The sequence below is a fragment of the Phyllobates terribilis genome, unplaced genomic scaffold (genome assembly GCF_046119375.1).
Source record: "Phyllobates terribilis strain yellow unplaced genomic scaffold, ASM4611937v1 Scaffold_9__5_contigs__length_417890890, whole genome shotgun sequence".
NCBI classification, from domain to species: domain Eukaryota; kingdom Metazoa; phylum Chordata; class Amphibia; order Anura; family Dendrobatidae; genus Phyllobates; species Phyllobates terribilis.
In genome coordinates, this window is record NW_027362769.1 from 197,518,771 (window position 1) to 197,541,959 (window position 23,189).

The 23,189-nt window shown below is 53.6% G+C and overlaps 1 protein-coding gene across 1 annotated transcript in view; it reads right to left on the reverse strand.

The window, feature by feature from the left end:
* Positions 1-23,189, reverse strand: part of LOC141160917 (uncharacterized) — a 339,036-nt gene that overhangs the window by 194,275 nt on the left and 121,572 nt on the right. Inside the window, exons 4-8 of the mRNA XM_073645721.1 lie at positions 13,497-13,550; positions 13,275-13,373; positions 9,302-9,346; positions 8,832-8,921; positions 1,328-1,372 (exon numbers count right to left, since the gene is read on the reverse strand). Coding sequence (XP_073501822.1) covers positions 1,328-1,372; positions 8,832-8,921; positions 9,302-9,346; positions 13,275-13,373; positions 13,497-13,550 — 333 coding nt within the window. The remainder of the gene's footprint in view (positions 1-1,327; positions 1,373-8,831; positions 8,922-9,301; positions 9,347-13,274; positions 13,374-13,496; positions 13,551-23,189) is intronic.

Consider the following 23,189-nt stretch of genomic DNA (forward strand, 5'->3'; position numbering starts at 1 on the left):
TGCAGCCGGACAACCACCCCTAACATCCAGCCAATGTCATTAAGAACGAGGAGTCCTGGGGGTGATGATCCGGCCCCTGAGCCCTGATCTCCCATCATCCCGTCTGTCTGGGATCACAAGAAGAGCCAGAAGGATCAGCACAAGCCTCATACACAGAAGATCTGGGGTCAGGTCTCCAAGATGTCTGGCACAAGATCCTGCCGAGATCCTCCATAACCAGTGTACAAATGACGAGAAGAAGTGATGGAGGCGACGGGCGGTCACCAGATACTGATGATGGAGGCGACGGGCGGTCACCAGATACTGATGATGGAGGCGACGGGCGGTCACCAGATACTGATGATGGAGGTGACGGGCGGTCACCAGATGCTGATGATGGAGGCGACGGGCGGTCACCAGATACTGATGATGGAGGTGACGGGCGGTCACCAGATACTGATGATGGAGGCGACGGGCGGTCACCAGATACTGATGATGGAGGTGACGGGCGGTCACCAGATGCTGATGATGGAGGCGACGGGCGGTCACCAGATACTGATGATGGAGGTGACGGGCGGTCACCACATACTGATGATGGAGGTGACGGGTGATCACCAGATACTGATAATGGAGGCGACAGGCAGTCACCAGACACTGATGATGGAGCTGACGGGCGGTCACCAGATGCAGACGACGGGCGGCCACCAGATGCAGACGATGGGCGGTCACCAGATGCAGACGACGAAGGCGATGGGTGGCTCAAAGATGCCGACTGGATTTACATTTCTCTTCTCATCATTCACTTTATTTTTATTAATTAATAAATTGAAAACAGTTAAAGGGGCAGTCCAATACTTTCATATTGATCGCGTATCCTTATGATATGTCATCAATACCCAATCGAGGGGGTGTGACACCCCCAGCAACCCTGCCACTCTGCTGTTCCCGGGGCCGGTGGTATCCAGATGTTATCAGTTGCGGTTGGGAACAGGATCTCTCCGTCACATGTAGGCCGGGAACCACTAGACTAGACATGGGTCTGCGGCGCTGTTCTGTTCCATTCTGCAACAGCTAAAATCTGTCCGTCATCGGCCCAGGAACAGCTGACTGGCGGGGGAACCGGGCACATCACACCCCCACTGATCGGGTATTGATGACCAGAAACAGCTAATCAGCGTCGACTTCTGCAGCATTTTGTAAGAAAAATTGTGAAGTTTCTTCTCAATAAACATTAGATAGATTAAAATATATATAAAAACAACTTTATAGTATTAGAGGGTCTGGGCATACATACGTATATACACATGCAGTGCGTGGATACAGCAGATTCTTCAGTTATAACTCTTACCTAATTCACCTTTCAGTCCCTTTTCTCCGGGAATTCCTGGTGATCCTGTACAGGAGAAAACAAGATGTTAATGCAGAGTTCTGCTCTGGAGGATGATAACAGTGGACGGAGTTTAAAATGGAAGGAACTGGACAGAGCACAGAGAAATATTCATGTAACATCTTACAGCTCATTGTGCTCTTGTGTGGGGAATAACAGGGAGGATGGGAGGGAAGAGCGGCGAGAGGGGGGATGGGAGGAGCAGCGAGAGGAGGGATGGGAGGAGCAGAGAGAGGAGGGATGGGAAGAGCAGCGAGAGGAGGGATTGGAGGAGCAATGAGAGGAGGGATGGGAGGGAAGAGGGGCGAGAGGGGGGATGGGAGGAGCAGCGAGAGGAGGGATGGGAGGAGCAGTGAGAGGAGGGATGGGAAGAGCAGCGAGAGGAGGGATGGGAGGAGCAATGAGAGGAGGGATGGGAGGGAAGAGCGGCGAGAGGGGGGATGGGAGGAGCAGCGAGAGGAGGATGGGTGGAGCAGAGAGAGGAGGGATGGGAAGAGCAGCGAGAGGAGGGGGGCGAGAGGGGGGATGGGAGGAGCAGCGAGAGGAGGGATGGGAGGAGCAGCGAGAGGAGGGATGGGAGGAGCAGTGAGAGGAGGGATGGGAGGGAAGAGTGGCGAGAGGGTGGATGGGAGGAGCAGCGAGAGGAGGTATGGGAGGAGCAGCGATGGGAGGAGCAGTGAGAGGAGGGATGGGAAGAGCAGCGAGAGGAGGGATGGGAGGAGCAGCGAGAGGAGGGATGGGAGGAGCAGTGAGGAGGGATAGGAGGGAAGAGCGGCGAGAGGGGGGATGGGAGGAGCAGCGAGAGGAGGGATGGGAGGGAAGAGCGGCGAGAGGGAGGATGGGAGGAGCAGCGAGAGGAGGGATGGGAGGAGCAGTGAGAGGAGGGATGGGAGGAGCGGCGAGAGGGGGGATGGGAGGGAAGAGCGGCGAGAAGGGGGATGGGAGGAGCAGCGAGAGGGGGGATTGGAGGGAGGTGCGGTGAGAGGGTGGATGGGAGGGAAGAGCGGCGAGAAGGGGGATGGAAGGGAGGTACGACGGGAGGGAGGAGCAGCGAGAGGGGGATGGGAGGAGCAACGAGCGAAATGGGGACGAGAGGGAAGAGCAGCGAGTGAAAGGGGGACAGCAGGGAGGAGCGGCAAGAGGGGGGATGGGAGGGAGGTGTGACGGGAGGGAGGAGCAGCGAGAGGAGAGATGGGAGGAGCGGCGAGAGGGGGATGGGAGGAGCAACGAGCAAAATGGGGACGAGAGGGAAGAGCAGCGAGTGAAAGCGGGACAGGGGGGAGGAACGGCGAGACGGGGGATGGGAGGAGCGGCGAGAGGGGGATGGGAGGAGCGGCGAGAGGGGGATGGGAGGAGCAACGAGCGAAATGGGGACGAGAGGGAAGAGCAGCGAGTGAAAGGGGGACAGGATGGAGGAGTGGCGAGCGGTGGGATGGGAGGAGCAGCGAGAGGAGGGATGGGAGGAGCAGCGAGAGGAGGGATGGGAGGTGCGGCGAGAGGGGGGATGGGAGGAGCAACGAGCGAAGTGGGGACGAGAGGGAAGAGCAGCGAGTGAAAGGGGGACAGGAGGGAGAGGGGGGATGGGAGGAGCGGCGAGAAAGGGGATGGGAGGTGCGGCGAGAGGGGGGGATGGGAGGGAGGTGCGGCGAGAGGGGGGATGGGAGGGAGGAGCGGCGAGAGGGGGGATGGGAGGAGCAGCAAGAGGGGGGATGGGAGGAGCAGCGGCGAGAGGGGGGATGGGAGGAGCAGCGAGAGGGGGGATGGGAGGAGCAACGAGCGAAGTGGGGACGAGAGGGAAGAGCAGCGAGTGAAAGGGGGACAGGAGGGAGAGGGGGGATGGGAGGAGCGGCGAGAAAGGGGATGGGAGGTGCGGCGAGAGGGGGGGGTGGGAGGGAGGTGCGGCGAGAGAGGGGATGGGAGGGAGGAGCGGCGAGAGGGGGGATGGGAGGAGCAGCGAGAGGGGGGGTGGGAGGAGCAGCGAGAGGGGGGATGGGAGGAGCAGAAAGAGGGGGGATGGAAGGAGCAGCGAGGGGGGGATGGAAGGAGCAGCGAGAGGGGGATGGGAGGAGCAGCGAGAGGGGGGATGAGAGGTGGGGCAAGAGGGGGGATGGGAGGGAGGTGTGGCGAGAGGGGGTGACGGGAGGGAGGTGCGGCGAGACGGGGGAATGGGAGGGAAGTTTGGTGAGAAGGGGGAACGGGAGTGAGGAGCGGCGAGAGGGGGGTTGGGAGGAGCAGCGAGAGAGGGGATGGGAGGTGAGGCTGTGGCACCCCTGCGGGTTCAGTCACCACAGAGGTACTGCATCTCACCCAGAGGTGTGGCATCTTACTCTCAGGTAAGGATAGAGTGCTGCCCGGGACCCTAACACCTGCATCCAACACATTCCACTTCAGTGGGGACAGGGCGAGATTGCTCCTAAGGGAGAGCACAGTCCCTGGCTGGAGGGCGGAACCAAGTAGTGAGTGTGGGTGGAGGAAGAAGTTCAAGGGGGCACTTGAGAAGGAGCATATAAAAGAGGGAACCATCTTGAAAGGACAGATCAGTCAGAGGACGGCAGTGAGAGGAGCAGGAGCTCTGCTCAGGAGGAGCGGGCCTGAGTGAGAGGCCTAGGAGGTGAGACTGACCGAAGAGAGGAGAGAAGCAGGATGGAAGGCTCCAGAAGGAAAGAGGGGATCCTAGGGGTATGGGAAGTGCTGGAGGCCACCCGTATGCCCAAATCTACCAGGACGTGAAGGGATCAAGCCGCAGAGGGGACCGGCCCCTAACTAGTGGGAATTGCAATATTCAGCTAGAAACCGGAGGCTTCTACATTTCCAGGGTGTAGTAGCCACAGCCACAATTAATCGCCAGAAAGGTAGCCACACAGGATCCAGGGAACTCCAGGTTGCCCGCCAAGATCTGAGTTTACCGGCTTGGGATACTGTTTGCGAGGCGCAGGGCAGGAGGGTGAGAGCCAGAGCAGGAAGACGACTGAGAAAGGCACATAGAAATTACCTGAGGGATTGCTTAACCCCTGCCTGGTGAACGCAGGACGACGTGGGTGGTTATAATCTGCAGTTGTAACCAGGAGCAACGTGATAATCGTGAGAAAACCCTGAAGACTGCACCCCACTGTCTCTTTGAATTATTGCTGCGCCATCATCCCCTGCACCACACTGCACAACAACAGTTACCTCATCATTAACCATCACCGCACCACCCTGGAGCTAAGCTCTACCTGTGGAGAGCTGAACCAACTCTGCTGCCTCATCCTCAGCTCCAGAGGACCTACACCGCAGCGGCGGCTCCATATAGCCGCATACCACAGGTGGCATCACGAACATTATATATAAAAACTATTTCCCCTTTCAATAATCCCCTTTTATTGACCGCCCTGGGTCACGGACCGGGTCACTGCCACTGTGACATCTCCCCTAGCAACGACCGGCCCGGCTACCGAGTACCCCATGGCCCAGGGGGTGCGTCATAAGAGGGGAGATGGGATGAGCAGTGAGAGGGGGGATGGAAGGTGCGGTGAGAGGGGGGGTGGGAGGGAGGTGAGGGGGGATGGGAGGAGCGGCGAGAGGAGGGGATGGGAGGTGCGGTGAGAGGGGGGATGGGAGGAGCAGCGAAAGGGAGGATGGGAGGTGCAGCGAGAGGGAGGATGGGAGGGAGGTGCGACGAGAGGGGGGATGGGAGGTGAAGGGGGGTGGGAGGAGGGGATGGGAGGTGCGGCAAGAGGGGGGATGGGAGGAGCGGCGAGAGGGAGGATGGGAGGTGCGGCAAGAGGGAGGATGGGAGGGAGGTGCGACGAGAGGGGGGGATGGGAGGGAGGTGAGGGGGGGATGGGAGGAGTGGCGAGAGGAGGGGATGGGAGGTGCAGCGAGAGGGGGGATGGGAGGAGCAGTGAGAGGGAGGATGGGAGGTTCGGCGAGAGGGAGGATGGGAGGGAGGTGCGACGAGAGGGGGGGATGGGAGGGAGGTGAGGGGGGATGGGAGGAGCGGCGAGAGGAGGGGATGGGAGGTGCGGCGAGAGGGGGGATGGGAGGAGCAGCGAGAGGGAGGATGGGAGGTGCGGCGAGAGGGAGGATGGGAGGGAGGTGCGACGAGAAGGGGGTATGGGAGGGAGGAGCGGCGAGAGGGGGGTGGGAGGAGCAACGAGGGAAATGGGGACGAGAGGGAAGAGCAGCGAGGGAAAGGGGGACAGGAAGGAGGAGCGGCGAGAGGGGGGGTGGGAGGAGCAGTGAGAGGGGGGATGGGAGGTGCGGCGAGAGAAATGGGGATGGGAGGGAGGTGCGGCATGAGGGGGGGATGGGAGGAGCGGCGAGAGAAATGGGGATGAGAGGAGCGTCGAAGGAAAAGGGGACGGGAGGGAGGAGCGGCGAGAGGGGGGATGGGAGGTGCGGCGAGAGTGGGGATGGGAGGAGCAGCGAGAGGGAGGATGGGAGGTGCGGCGAGAGGGAGGATGGGAGGGAGGTGCGACGAGAAGGGGGGATGGGAGGGAGAAGCGGCGAGAGGGGGGGTGGGAGAAGCAACGAGGGAAATGGGGACGAGAGGGAAGAGCAGCGAGGGAAAGGGGGACAGGAAGGAGGAGCGGCGAGAGGGGGGGGTGGGAGGAGCAGTGAGAGGGGGGATGGGAGGTGCGGCGAGAGAAATGGGGATGGGAGGGAGGTGCGGCGTGAGGGGGGGATGGGAGGAGCGGCGAGAGAAATGGGGATGAGAGGAGCGGAGTGGGAAAAAGGGACGGGAGAGAGGAGCAGCAAAGGGGGGGATGGGAGGTGCGGTGACAGGGGGATGGGAGATGCGGTGAGAAGGGGGATAGGAGGAGCGGCGAGAGAAATGGGGATGAGAGGAGCGTCGAAGGAAAAGGGGACGGGAGGGAGGAGTGGCGAGAGGGGGGATGGGAGGAGCGGTGAGAGGGGGGATGGGAGGTGCGGCGAGAGAAATGGGGATGAGAGGAGCTGAGAGGGAAATGGGGACGAGAGGAGCGGAGTGGGAAAAAGGGACGGGAGGGAGGAGCAGCGAAGGGGGGGCTGGGAGGTGCGGTGACAGGGGGATGGGAGATGCGGTGAGAAGGGGGATAGGAGGAGCGGCGAGAGAAATGGGGATGAGAGGAGCGGCGAAGGAAAAGGGGACGGGAGGGAGGAGCGGCGAGTGGGGGGATGGGAGGAGCGGTGAGAGGGGGGATGGGAGGTGCGGCGAGAGAAATGGGGATGAGAGGAGCTGAGAGGGAAAAGGGGACGGGAGGGAGGAGCGGCGAGAGGGGGGATGGGAGGTGCGGCGAGAGTGGGGATGGGAGGAGCAGCGAGAGGGAGGATGGGAGGTGCGGCGAGAGGGAGGATGGGAGGGAGGTGCGACGAGAAGGGGGGATGGGAGGGAGAAGCGGCGAGAGGGGGGGTGGGAGGAGCAACGAGGGAAATGGGGACGAGAGGGAAGAGCAGCGAGGGAAAGGGGGACAGGAAGGAGGAGCGGCGAGAGGGGGGGGTGGGAGGAGCAGTGAGAGGGGGGATGGGAGGTGCGGCGAGAGAAATGGGGATGGGAGGGAGGTGCGGCGTGAGGGGGGGATGGGAGGAGCGGCGAGAGAAATGGGGATGAGAGGAGCGGAGTGGGAAAAAGGGACGGGAGAGAGGAGCAGCAAAGGGGGGGATGGGAGGTGCGGTGACAGGGGGATGGGAGATGCGGTGAGAAGGGGGATAGGAGGAGCGGCGAGAGAAATGGGGATGAGAGGAGCGTCGAAGGAAAAGGGGACGGGAGGGAGGAGTGGCGAGAGGGGGGATGGGAGGAGCGGTGAGAGGGGGGATGGGAGGTGCGGCGAGAGAAATGGGGATGAGAGGAGCTGAGAGGGAAATGGGGATGAGAGGAGCGGAGTGGGAAAAAGGGACGGGAGGGAGGAGCAGCGAAGGGGGGGCTGGGAGTTGCGGTGACAGGGGGATGGGAGATGCGGTGAGAAGGGGGATAGGAGGAGCGGCGAGAGAAATGGGGATGAGAGGAGCGGCGAAGGAAAAGGGGACGGGAGGGAGGAGCGGCGAGTGGGGGGATGGGAGGAGCGGTGAGAGGGGGGATGGGAGGTGCGGCGAGAGAAATGGGGATGAGAGGAGCTGAGAGGGAAAAGGGGACGGGAGGGAGGAGCGGCAAGAGGGGGGATGGGAGAAGCGACGAGAGGGGGGGTGGGAGGTACGGCGAGAGGGGATGAGAGGAGCAGCGAGAGGGGGGATGGGAGGAGCAGCGAGAGAAATGGGGATGAGAGGAGCAGAGACTGAAAAGGGGACAGGAGGGAGGAGCAGCGAGAAGGGGGATGGGAGGTGCTGCGAGAGAAGGGGATGGGAGATGCGGCGAGAGGAGGGGATGGGAAGAGAGGCGAGAGCAATGGGGATGAGAGGAGCAGAGAGGAAAAGGAACGGGAGGGAGGAGCGGCAAGAGGGGGGATGGGAGGAGCGGCGAGAGGGAGGATGGGTGGTGCGGCGAGAGGGAGGATGGGAAGTGCGGCGAGACAAATGGGGATGAGAGGAGCGGAGAGGGAAAAGGGGACGGGAGGGAGGAGCGGCGAGAGGGGGGATGGGAGAAGCAGCAAGGGGGGGTAATAGGAGATGCGGCGTGACAGGGGATGGGAGGTGCGGCGAGAGGAGGGGATGGGAGAAGTGGAGAGAGGGGGGATGAGAGGTGCGGTGAGAGGGGGATGGGAGGAGCAGCGAGAGGGGGGATGGGAGGTGCGGCGAGAGAAATATGTATGAGAGGAGCGGAGACGGAAAAGGGGACAGGAGGGAGGAGCAGCGAGAGGGGGGACAGGAGGTGCGGAGAGGGGGGATGGGAGGAGCAACGAGGGAAATGGAGATGGGAGGGAAGAGCGGCGAGGAAAAGGGGGACGGGAAAGATGGGTGGCGAGGGAAAGGGGGACAGGAGGGAGGAGCGGCGAGAGGGGGGATGGGAGGAGCGGTGAGGGAAAGGGGGACGGGAGGGTCTAGCGGCGAGAGGTGGGATGGGAGGAGTGGCAAGGGAAATGGGAATGGGAGGAGCAGCGAGGGAAAGAGGAACGGGAGGGAGGAGCGGCGAGAGGGAGGTAAGGGGGACGGGAGGGAGGAGCGGCGAAAGGGGGGCATGAGATGAGAGGTGAGGGACACGGGGACAGGAGGGAGGAGCGGTGAGAGGGAGGATGATTGGAGCGGTGAGAGGGGGGGGTGGGAAGAGCGGCGAGGGAAATGGGGACAGGAGGGAGGACTGGCAAGGGAAAGTGGGATGGGAGGGAAGAGCAGTGAGGGAAAGGGTGACAGGAGGGAGGAGGGGTGAGGGGGGGGTGGGTGTAGCGGTGAGAGGGGGGATGGGAGGAGCGGCAAGAGGGGGGGTGGGAGGAGTGGCGAGGGAAAGGGGGATAAGAGGGAGGAGAGGTGAGGGAAAGGGGGACGGGAGGAAGGAGGAGCGGCGAGAGGGGGGGTGGGAGGAGCGGAGAAAGATGGTGGAGGGGGGCACCAATTTCATTTGACTATTTCTTACCGGTGTTGCCATTTATTCCTGTTTCCCCCTTGCTTCCTTTCATCCCCTGTGCACCGGGAGGCCCAGCACCACCAGCTGCACCCACAGAACCTGCATGACACAAAACCATGAGATGCAGATGCTTATTCACTTCACATCACTGCTCTTACAGTAGAAAAGTCAGGTTATTTCTGATGACTGAACCTTTGTTGCTTCAGCAGGAGGGAGCGCTCCTGTGCATTATACATTCACATCACAGTTAATCATCCTCCGCTGTAGGGGGTGACCTCCTGAGGTGACTCCTCCACAGCGTCACTGCTCTTATAGTAGAGAAGTCAGTTGGTTACTTAGTCTCTTATGTTTGGAGGGGACCTCACTTTGGACGGCCTTTTGCTGTATGCTTTGAGTGGATCCTTTACACATTTTTATTTGCGTGGTCCTCACACAGCTTTTCTCAAAACTGAATCTCCAAGGTTCTTCAGGCATCTTACCTTTTTCTCCATCTTGTCCTGGTTTTCCAGTCTCACCCTTTATTCCTAAAGAACAGAGAATAGTCATTGACCAATGACTGCAGAGATAAGGACAGGTAAAGAGCAGTACCACAGGGTGCCACCAGGAGGCAGACAGCACTGATGCTTGTACCTATACATGGTGAGCGTGGCGTCAGCTCTACCAGGCCGAGATGCCCACACTGATCTATGGCACACCTGCATATGTGACATGCAGAAGTAGTGCGGTTTCAGAGTGTGACATGCAGAAGTAGTGCTGTTGTTTTAAAAGCAGTCAGCAACTATTAGAAGTAACACAAGCACATGAGACAGTTAGTGTTGTGCTCCAGAAGCATCCAGCAACTAGAGTGGTTAACACATTCACAGGAGAAGGGGAGTGTTTCAGCAGAGCCCCAGGGGGATTGTGCGGAAGTTGTTTACTGTCTGGCTGGAGCCGAAGAGAAAGGTGGCTTATGATCTGTATCTCACAGAAGGCAAGGGAACAGAATTCAGGTCAGGAGGGAAGCTAAAAAGAGGTCAGATAGACTCCCTGAGCTAACAGTGTGGAGTATTATCAGCCAGGAAGATAAGGACTGGAAGGAAGCCTGTCATAGGGATCATCTGCCTCATCACACCCCCCCCCCCTCCATCTTCATGCAGGAATGCAGGATAAAGAATGTTGTGTACTATTGAGTCCTTGTGAAGGAAAAGCCTGTGGTTGTGTATGCATTAAAACTGTGCTGTACTGTGCTATTGGATAATAGACTGTGTACTTCTGTGCTGCAAAGGAGACTGTACTGTTATTACTGGAGCCTGTTGCTCAAAGAGACATTTGCATTGCACTGGCCGTGCCTCATTAAATCTTACTGTTCAACCGTTTATGAAGACTCTTGTCAGATGTGTCTGGTCAGCAACTGAATCTGTCATGTGCATGAGAGAAGCTGCAGCCTATGGTCGCCCTGAGTGGCAGTTCCTCCAGGATTCCAACAAATTCATGTAACCGGTCTCCCCCCTATCTGAACTTAGGCAGTGTGCGTGTAACATTGGTGACCCGTAAGGGAAATCCTGAGCAGGAATTAGCATAGAGGGAGAAGAGGAAACGTGTCTGGAAAAACACAGCAGCACAGCGCCTCAACTCAACTCTGCTACACCAGTTAAAGGGGACCAGCCCTAAAGAAAACTCACTGGCAGGAATGGATGTGGAAATACAAATGGACAGAATTAGTGAGCCGCTTCTTCAGTTAACCTGTGAAGAATTGAGAAGAGTAGCAGAACATATAAAGATGTCAGAAGAACAGATTTCTAAAGCACATAACCGCAGGCAACTGTTAGCTGCCATTAATGCAAAAATGGATGAGCTGGGGGAGAAAGAAGCTGAAGACGTCATGGGGATGTTCCTCCAGAAGTTAACACAGTTTCTTTTCTAACCGGGTTGAAGTTGGAGGATGGAGGGGCGGCACAAATTACCAAATGCGGGAATCTCCATCCACAGACTGAACTACAGGAATTGAAAGAACAATTCAAAGCCCTAACAGCAGCCCTGCAGGAATCGACCAAAACCTCTGAATGGGTGACAGACTCAGACAGGACCTTTACCCTGCTCGGGTTAGATAAATCAGGGAGACAGTCCTCTCTAACACCACAAATCACCATAAGGAAATAATTCAAGATCCTGGGACAGATTGGAGAGTGTGAACAGAAAGAGAAACTGTCTTATAGGAACTTGTTGCACCAGATCGATGCAGGCTTACAGAAAGGCTACCAGCCAGATGAGATCGTTGAGGGGGTGGTGAAAGCGATCAGCCCAGGACTGAACCTCCGTAGTATGGTAGAAATGAAAAGTCAATTGACCTTGCAACAGCTGAAGATGATTTTAAAAGGGCACTATAAAGAAGAGAGTACTTCACAATTGTTCCACCGACTCATTAACCTCTCACAGAAAAATAATGAATCACCCCAAAGTTTCTTGTTCAGAGCAATTGAACTGAAGGATAGACTGTTTGCATCCAGAGATGTAGAAGCAGAAGAGAAGTTTGATGCTGGACTAGTCCAGAAGAAGTTCTTGAGATCATTGGGAACGGGAATAATCAGCAAAGATATCAAGTTGCAGCTGAGACAGTACCTAGAAGATCCTGGCATTTTGGACGAAGTCATAATTGAAAAAATGAATGAGGCAGCTAGTTTGGAGTCTGAGAGCGAACAGAAGTTAAAAAACGGTTCTGCACCTAAAATCACCAAAATGAGTCAGCTGAAGTTGGAGACCCCCAGTAGCCAGTCCAAAGATCATCATAAAGACCGATCGACACTCAGGAGGAGTGGAATTACCAGACCGTGCGGAAACAAGTGACTCAGGAGAACTACAGGAACTTACAGAGGGAGCTGCAAGAGCATCTGAGGAAGCACGGGAAATGAGTGCGGCGGAAGAAACTTCTGTGACGGAAGAACCAATGGTCTCTGAGGAACAACCCACCAGGAGGATGTCGACTCGAGAAGTGAGGAGGCCCGTGAGGCTGACGTATGAGACACTTGGCGAACCGAGTCAAGTGCCAAGGACTGTCAACTGGAAACCGGTATCTCTGCCTGCGGACCAGGTGAGCCCACTTCAGTAGTATTCACCACGGAGAGGCAGTATGGAAGATGTTGCCTGGTGGAAAGACTTGTTTTCATGCTTTGATTTTCCTTAAAAAACTTTGTAGAAACAAAGAACTGTTAAAGCTTAGATAGAGAGAGCTAGTTGAAGACGTACGAAAAGCTCCAGCTGAAGAGACGCTGATTGTTTTAAATGTGTTAATTGTTTATTTCTTACAGGCGTCCTACAAGAAAAAGGTCGTAAGAATAGGTTGTTATCAATGTTTATGAACGTTATACCAATTTTACAATGCCAATTTGTATATAAAGTTATCCAACTTTCACCACTGTCTTAGAATTGGTCAGATTGACCAATTAAGATGAATGTCGAGGACGACATTCAAAAAAGAGGGAAGAGTGTGACATGCAGAAGTAGTGCTGTTGCAGAGTGTGACATGCAGAAGTAGTGCTGTTGCAGAGTGTGACATGCAGAAGTAGTGCTGTTGCTTTAAAAGCATTCAGCAACTATTAGAAGTAACACAAGCATAGGAGACAGGAAGTGTTGTGCTCCAGAAGCATACAGCAACTAGAGGGGTTAACACAGTCACAGGAGAAGGGGAGTGTTTTAGCAGAGCCCCAGGGGGATTGTGGGGAAGTTATTTACTGTCTAGCCTGAGCCAAAGAGAAAAGTGGCTTATGATCTGTATCTCACAGAAGGCAAGGGAACATAATTCAGGTCAGGAGGGAAGCTAAACAAAAGTCAGTTAGATTCCCTGAGCGAACAGTGTGGAGTATTATCAGCCAGGAAGATAAGGACTGGAAGGAAGCCTGTCATAGGGATCATCTCCCTCATCACACCTTTCCCCCCCTCCATCTCCATGCAGGATAAAGAATGCTGTGTACTATTGAGTCCTTGTGAAGGAATAGCCTGTGGTTGTGAATGCATTAAAACTGTGCTGTACTGTGCTATCGGATAATAGACTGTGTACTGCTGTGCTGCAAAGGAGACTGTACTGTTATTACTTGAGCCTGTTGCTCAAATAGACATTTACATTGCACTGGCCGTGCCTCATTAAATGTTACTGTTCAACCGTTTATGAAGACTCTTGTCAGATGTGTCTGGTCAGCAACCGAATCTGTCATGTGCCTGAGAGAAGCTGCAGCACATGGTCTATGGTCGCCCTGAGTGGCAGTTCCCTCAGAATTCCAACGAATTCCTGTAACGGGTCTCGACCCTATCTGAACTTGGGCGGCGTGCATGTAACACATGGCATTACAGATACTCATTTTTTTGCCCTGGATCATAGGACATAATGGCCCTTCCACAAATTACTGTACCTGCTGCCGCCCAGTCACTACATAGACATGAGTGCTTCTACTACCGACAGGGTCATACTATAATCCTTACCATCTTTCCCAGGAAGTCCACTTAGTCCAGGTGGTCCTTGCTGTCCAGGGAGACCCACCTTACCGCTGCCTCCTTCCTCTCCCTTCAGGCCAGAAGGTCCTATAAGGAAATAATGTGAGTGTAGAGAAGTGTGGAGCCCCCCAGTCCTCACATGAGACCCCACATGGATTTTGTCTCATGTCCTCCTCCTGCACACATCATTGCCCTCACAGACCATCTCACCTCTTTCTCCTGGAGATCCTCGCTCTCCAGGTCGCCCATCAGTTCCCGGCCGCCCTATAATATACAAATAATACATCACAACCTACAATTACCTTCTGCTGATATACGGGCTGGAAGTCAAAGCCAATATAAAGACCACTGCTGCCAGTCGTGAAATATCTGCCTCGCTCATACTGGGAACTCTCCTACCTTAGCAGCCACAGGGAGCAGATTATCAGTAATCCATACCTCATCATTTTATAAAATAGGAAAGTAACACATACAGTACAGAGTCAGCTACTTTACGCCAAACCAGAACTCTAACCTTGTCCAGTCCATTATATGCAACCACACAAAAAATATTCTCCTACTGAGGCCCAATAGTGTTTCAAGGCACCCACTTCATGGCACAAAAAACGGCACCCACACAGTATGATGCCCCCACAGTACACCCCCCCCCCCCACACACACACAGTATGATTTCCCCACAGTACATCCCCCCCACACACAGTATGATGTCCCCACAGTACATTCCCTCCACACACAGTATGATGTCCCCACAGTACATTCCCCCCACACACAGTATGATGTCTCCACAGTACATTCCTCCCACACACACACACACACTATGATGCCCAAACAGTACATCCCCCCACACACATCATGATGTCTTCACAGTACATCCCCCCCACACAGTATGATTTCCCCACAGTACACACCCCCACACACATCATTATGTCTTCACAGTACATCCCCCCCACACACAGTATGATGTCCCCACAGTACATTCCCCCACACACAGTATGATGTCCCCACAGTACATTCCCCCACACACAGTATGATGTCTCCACAGTACATTCCCCCACACACAGTATGATGTCCTCACAGTACATTCCCCCCACACACAGTATGATGTCTCCACAGTACATTCCCCCACACACAGTATGATGTCATCACAGTACATTCCCCCACACACAGTATGATGTCCCCACAGTACATTCCACCCACACACAGTATGATGTCCTCACAGTACATTCCCCACACATAGTATGATGTCCTCACAGTACATTCCCCCCACACACAGTATGATGTCCCCACAGTACATTCCCCCACATACAGTATGATGTCCCCACAGTACATTCCTCCACACACAGTATGATGCCCCCACAGTACATTCCCCCACACACACAGTATGATGTCTCCACAGTACATTCCCCACACACAGTATGATGTCCCCACAGTACATCCCACCACACACAGTATAATGTCCCCACAGTACATTCCCCACACACAGTATGATGCCCCCACAGTACATTCCCCACACACAGTATGATGTCCCCACAGTACATTCCCCCACACACAGTATGATGTCCTCACAGTACATTCCCCCACACAGTATGATGTCTCCACAGTGCATCCCCCCACACACAGTATGATGTCTCCACAGTACATTCCCCACACACAGTATGATGTCTCCACAGTACATTTCCCACACACAGTATGATGTCCCCACAGTACATTCCCCACACACAGTATGATGTCCCCACAGTACATCCCCCACCACACACAGTATGATGTCCCCACAGTACATTCCCCCACACAGTATGATGTCCCCACAGTACATCCCCCCACACACAGTATGATGTCCTCACAGTACATTCCTCCACACACAGTATAATGTCTCCACAGTACATTCCCTCCACACACAGTATGATGTCCCCACAGTACATTCCCCCACACAGTATGATGTCTCCACATTACATCCCCCCCACACACAGTATGATGTCCTCACAGTACATTCCCCCACACACAGTATGATGTCCCCACAGTACATTCCCCACACACAGTATGATGTCCCCACAGTACATTCCCTCCACACACAGTATGATGTCCCCACAGTACATTCCCCCCACACAGTATGATGTCCTCACAGTACATTCCCCCCACACACAGTATGATGTCCTCACAGTACATTCCCCCACACACAGTATGATGTCTCCACATTACATCCCCCCCACACACAGTATGATGTCCTCACAGTACATTCCTCCACACACACAGTATGATGTCCTCACAGTACATCCCCCCCACACACAGTATGATGTCCCCACAGTACATTCCCTCCACACACAGTATGATGTCCCCACAGTACATTCCCCCCACACACAGTATGATGTCTCCACAGTACATTCCTCCCACACACACACACACACTATGATGCCCAAACAGTACATCCCCCCACACACATCATGATGTCTTCACAGTACATCCCCCCCACACAGTATGATTTCCCCACAGTACACACCCCCACACACATCATTATGTCTTCACAGTACATCCCCCCCACACACAGTATGATGTCCCCACAGTACATTCCCCCACACACAGTATGATGTCCCCACAGTACATTCCCTCACACACAGTATGATGTCTCCACAGTACATTCCCCCACACACAGTATGATGTCCTCACAGTACATTCCCCCCACACACAGTATGATGTCTCCACAGTACATTCCCCCACACACAGTATGATGTCATCACAGTACATTCCCCCACACACAGTATGATGTCCCCACAGTACATTCCACCCACACACAGTATGATGTCCTCACAGTAAATTCCCCACACATAGTATGATGTCCTCACAGTACATTCCCCCCACACACAGTATGATGTCCCCACAGTACATTCCCCCACATACAGTATGATGTCCCCACAGTACATTCCTCCACACACAGTATGATGCCCCCACAGTACATTCCCCCACACACACAGTATGATGTCTCCACAGTACATTCCCCACACACAGTATGATGTCCCCACAGTACATCCCACCACACACAGTATAATGTCCCCACAGTACATTCCCCACACACAGTATGATGCCCCCACAGTACATTCCCCACACACAGTATGATGTCCCCACAGTACATTCCCCCACACACAGTATGATGTCCTCACAGTACATTCCCCCACACAGTATGATGTCTCCACAGTGCATCCCCCCACACACAGTATGATGTCTCCACAGTACATTCCCCACACACAGTATGATGTCTCCACAGTACATTTCCCACACACAGTATGATGTCCCCACAGTACATTCCCCACACACAGTATGATGTCCCCACAGTACATCCCCCACCACACACAGTATGATGTCCCCACAGTACATTCCCCCACACAGTATGATGTCCCCACAGTACATCCCCCCACACACAGTATGATGTCCTCACAGTACATTCCTCCACACACAGTATAATGTATCCACAGTACATTCCCTCCACACACAGTATGATGTCCCCACAGTACATTCCCCCACACAGTATGATGTCTCCATATTACATCCCCCCCACACACAGTATGATGTCCTCACAGTACATTCCCCCACACACAGTATGATGTCCCCACAGTACATTCCCCACACACAGTATGATGTCCCCACAGTACATTCCCTCCACACACAGTATGATGTCCCCACAGTACATTCCCCCCACACAGTATGATGTCCTCACAGTACATTCCCCCCACACACAGTATGATGTCCTCACAGTACATTCCCCCACACACAGTATGATGTCTCCACATTACATCCCCCCCACACACAGTATGATGTCCTCTCAGTACATTCCTCCACACACACAGTATGATGTCCTCACAGTACATTCCCCACACACAGTATGATGTCCCCACAGTACATTCCCCCACACACAGTATGATGTCCTCACAGTACATTCCCCACACACAGTATGATGTCCCCACAGTACATTCCCCCACACACACAGTATGATGTCCCCACAGTACATTCCCCATACACAGTATGATGTCCCCACAGTACATCCCCCCATACACAGTATGATGTCCCCACAGTACATTCCCCCCACACACAGTAAGATGTCCTCACAGTACATTCCTCCACACACAGTATGATGTCCTCACAGTACATTCCCCCACACACAGTATGATGTCCTCACAGTACATTCCCCCACACACACAGTATGATGTCCCCACAGTACATTCCCCCACACACAGTATGATGTCCTCACAGTACATTCCCCCACACACACAGTATGATGTCTCCACATTACATCCCCCCCACACACAGTATGATGTCCTCACAGTACATTCCTCCACACACACAGTATGATGTCCTCACAGTACATTCCCCCACACACAGTATGATGTCTCCACATTACATCCCCCCACACACAGTATGATGTCCTCACAGTACATTCCCCCCACACACAGTATGATGTCCTCACAGTACATTCCCTCCACACACAGTATGATGTCCCCACAGAACATTCCCCCACACACAGTATGATGTCCTCACAGTACATTCCCCACACACAGTATGATGTCCCCACAGTACATTCCCCACACACAGTATGATGTCCCCACAGTACATCCCCCCACACACAGTATGATGTCCCCACAGTACATTCCCCCACACAGTATGATGTCTCCACAGTACATTCCCTCCACACACAGTATGATGTCCCCACAGTACATTCCCCCACACAGTATGATGTCTCCACAGTACATTCCCCCACACAGTATGATTTCCCCACAGTACATTCACCACACACAGTATGATGTCTCCACATTACATCCCCCCACACACAGTATGATGTCCTCACAGTACACCCCCCACACACAGTATGATGTCTCCACATTACATCCCCCCACACACAGTATGATGTCCTCACAGTACACCCCCCACACACAGTATGATGTCCCCACAGTACATTCCCCAACACACAGTATGATGTCCTCACAGTACATTCCCCCCACACACAGTATGATGTCCCCACAGTACATTCCCCCACACACAGTATGATGTCTCCACAGTACATACCCCCACACACACAGTATGATGTCCCCACAGTACATTCCCCCCACACACAGTATGATGTCTCCACAGTACATTCCCCCACACACAGTATGATGTCCTCACAGTACATTCCTCCACACACAGTATGATTTCCCAACAGTACATTCCCCCACACACAGTATGATGTCCCCACAGTACATTCCCCACACACATCATGATGTCCTCACAGTACATTCCCCCCACACACAGTATGATGTCTCCACAGTGCATTCCCCCACGCACAGTATGATGTCTCCACAGTACATTCCCCCACACACAGTATGATGACCCCACAGTACATTCCCCCACACACATCATGATGTCCTCACAGTACATTCCCCCACACACAGTATGATGACTCCACAGTACATCCCCCACACACATCATGATGTCCTCACAGTACATTCCCCACACACAGTATGATGTCCTCACAGTACATTCCCCACACACACAGTATGATGTCCCCACAGTACATTCCCCCCACACACAGTATGATGTCTCCACAGTACATTCCCTCACACACAGTATGATGTCCTCACAGTACATTCCTCCACACACAGTATGATTTCCCAACAGTACATTCCCCCACACACAGTATGATGTCCCCACAGTACATTGCCCACACACATCATGATGTCCTCACAGTACATTCCCCCCACACACAGTATGATGTCTCCACAGTGCATTCCCCCACACACAGTATGATATCTCCACAGTACATTCCCCACACACAGTATGATGACCCCACAGAACATTCCCCCACACACATCATGATGTCCTCACAGTACATTCCCCCACACACAGTATGATGACCCCACAGTACATTCCCTCACACACAGTATGATGTCCCAACAGTACATTCCCCCACACACAGTATGATGTCCCCACAGTACATTCCCCACACACAGTATGATGTCCCCACAGTACATTCCCCCCACACACAGTATGATGTCTCCACAGTACATTCCCCCTCACACAGTATGATGGCCCCACAGTACATTCCCCCCACACACAGTATGATGTCTCCACAGTACATTCCCCCCACACACAGTATGATGTCCCCACAGTACATTCCCCCACACACAGTATGATGTCCCCACAGTACCTTCCTCCACACACAGTATGATGTCCCCACAGTACATTCCCCCCACACACAGTATGATGTCTCCGCAGTACATTCCCCCCACACACAGTATGATGTCCCCACAGTACATTCCCCCTCACACAGTGTGATGTCCCCACAGTATATTCCTCCACACACAGTATGATGTCCCCACAGTACATTCCCCCCACACACAGTATGATGTCCTCACAGTACATTCCCCCACACACAGTATGATGTCCCCACAGTACATTCCTCCACACACAGTATGATGTCCTCACAGTACATTCCTCCACACACAGTATGATGTCCTCACAGTACATTCCCTCCACACACAGTATGATGTCCCCACAGTACATTCCCCCACACACATCATGATGTCCTCACAGTACATTCCCCCACACACAGTATGATGTCCCCACAGTACATTCCCCCACACACAGTATGATGTCCCCACAGTACATTCCTCCACACACAGTATGATGTCCCCACAGTACATTCCCCCCACACACAGTATGATGTCTCCACAGTACATTCCCCCCACACACAGTATGATGTCCCCACAGTTCATTCCCCCACACACAGTATGATGTCCTCACAGTACATTCCCCCACACACAGTATGATGTCCCCACAGTACATTCCTCCACACACAGTATGATGCCCTCACAGTACATTCCCCACACACAGTAGGATCTCCCCACAGTACATTCCCCCACACACATCATGATGTCCTCACAGTACATTCCCCCACACACAGTATGATGTCCCCACAGTACATTCCCACACACACAGTATGATGTCCTCACAGTACATTCCCTCACACACAGTATGATGTCCCAACAGTACATTCCCTCACACTCAGTATGATGACCCCACAGTACATTCCCCACACACAGTATGATGACCCCACAGTACATTCCCCCACACACAGTATGATGTCCTCACAGTACATTCCCTCACACACACTATGATGTCCCAACAGTACATTCCCTCACACACAGTATGATGACCCCACAGTACATTCCCCACACACAGTATGATGTCCCCACAGTACATTCCCCCACACACATCATGATGTCCTCACAGTACATTCCCCCACACACAGTATGATGACCCCACAGTACATTCCCCACACACAGTATGATGTCCTCACAGTACATTCCCCCACACACAGTATGATGACCCCACAGTACATTCCCCCACACACAGTATGATGTCCTCACAGTACATTCCCTCACACACAGTATGATGTCATCACAGTACATTCCCCCCACACACAGTATGATGTCCCCACAGTACATTCCCCCACACACAGTATGATGTCTCCACAGTACATTCCTCCACACACAGTATGATGTCCCCACAGTACATTCCCTCACACACAGTATGATGTCCCCACAGTACATTCCCCCACACAGTATGATGTCCCCACAGTACATTCCCCACACACAGTATGATGTCCCCATAGTACATTCCTCCACACACAGTATGATGTCCCCACAGTACATTCCCCCACACAGTATGATGTGCCCACAGTACATTCCCCACACACAGTATGATGTCCTCACAGTACATTCCCCCACACACAGTATGATGTCCCCACAGTACATTTCCCCCACACAGTATGATGTCCTCACAGTACATTGCCCCACACACAGTATGATGTCCCCACAGTACATTCCCCCACACACAGTATGATGTCCCCACAGTACATTCCCCCCACACAGTATGATGTCCTCACAGTACATTCCCCCACACACAGTATGATGTCCCCACAGTACATTCCCCCCACACAGTATGATGTCCCCACAGTACATTCCCCCACACACAGTATGATGTCCCCACAGTACATTCCCCCACACACAGTATGATGTCCCCACAGTACATTCCCCCCACACAGTATGATGTCCTCACAGTACATTCCCCCACACACAGTATGATGTCTCCACAGTACATACCCCCACACACACAGTATGATGTCCCCACAGTACATTCCCCCCACACACAGTATGATGTCTCCACAGTACATTCCCCCACACACAGTATGATGTCCTCACAGTACATTCCTCCACACACAGTATGATTTCCCAACAGTACATTCCCCCACACACAGTATGATGTCCCCACAATACATTCCCCACACACATCATGATGTCCTCACAGTACATTCCCCCCACACACAGTATGATGTCTCCACAGTGCATTCCCCCACACACAGTATGATGTCTCCACAGTACATTCCCCCACACACAGTATGATGACCCCACAGTACATTCCCCCACACACATCATGATGTCCTCACAGTACATTCCCCCACACACAGTATGATGACCCCACAGTACATCCCCCACACACAGTATGATGTCCCCACAGTACATTCCCCACACACAGTATGATGTCCTCACAGTACATTCCCCACACACACAGAATGATGTCCCCACAGTACATTCCCCCCACACACAGTATGATGTCTCCACAGTACATTCCCCACACACAGTATGATGTCCTCACAGTACATTCCCCCCACACACAGTATGATGTCTCCACAGTGCATTCCCCCACACACAGTATGATGTCTCCACAGTACATTCCCCCACACACAGTATGATGACCCCACAGTACATTCCCCCACACACATCATGATGTCCTCACAGTACATTCCCCCACACACAGTATGATGACCCCACAGTACATCCCCCACACACAGTATGATGTCCCCACAGTACATTCCCCACACACAGTATGATGTCCTCACAGTACATTCCCCCACACACAGTATGATGTCCTCACAGTACATTCCTCCACACACAGTATGATTTCCCAACAGTACATTCCCCCACACACAGTATGATGTCCCCACAGTACATTCCCCACACACATCATGATGTCCTCACAGTACATTCCCCCCACACACAGTATGATGTCTCCACAGTGCATTCCCCCACACACAGTATGATGTCTCCACAGTACATTCCCCCACACACAGTATGATGACCCCACAGTACATTCCCCCACACACATCATGATGTCCTCACAGTACATTCCCCCACACACAGTATGATGACCCCACAGTACATTCCCTCACACACAGTATGATGTCCCAACAGTACATTCCCCCACACACAGTATGATGTCCCCACAGTACATTCCCCACACACAGTATGATGTCCCCACAGTACATTCCCCCCACACACAATATGATGTCACCACAGTACATTCCCCACACACAGTATGATGTCCCCACAGTACATTCCCCCCACACACAGTATGATGTCTCCACAGTACATTCCCCACACACAGTATGATGTCCCCACAGTACATTCCCCCACACACAGTATGATGACCCCACAGTACATTCCCCCACACAAATCATGATGTCCTCACAGTACATTCCCCCACACACAGTATGATGACCCCACAGTACATTCCCTCACACACAGTATGATGTCCCAACAGTACATTCCCCCACACACAGTATGATGTCCCCACAGTACATTCCCCACACACAGTATGATGTCCCCACAGTACATTCCCCCCACACACAGTATGATGTCTCCACAGTACATTCCCCCTCACACAGTATGATGGCCCCACAGTACATTCCCCCCACACACAGTATGATGTCTCCACAGTACATTCCCCCCACACACAGTATGATGTCCCCACAGTACATTCCCCCACACACAGTATGATGTCCCCACAGTACATTCCTCCACACACAGTATGATGTCCCCA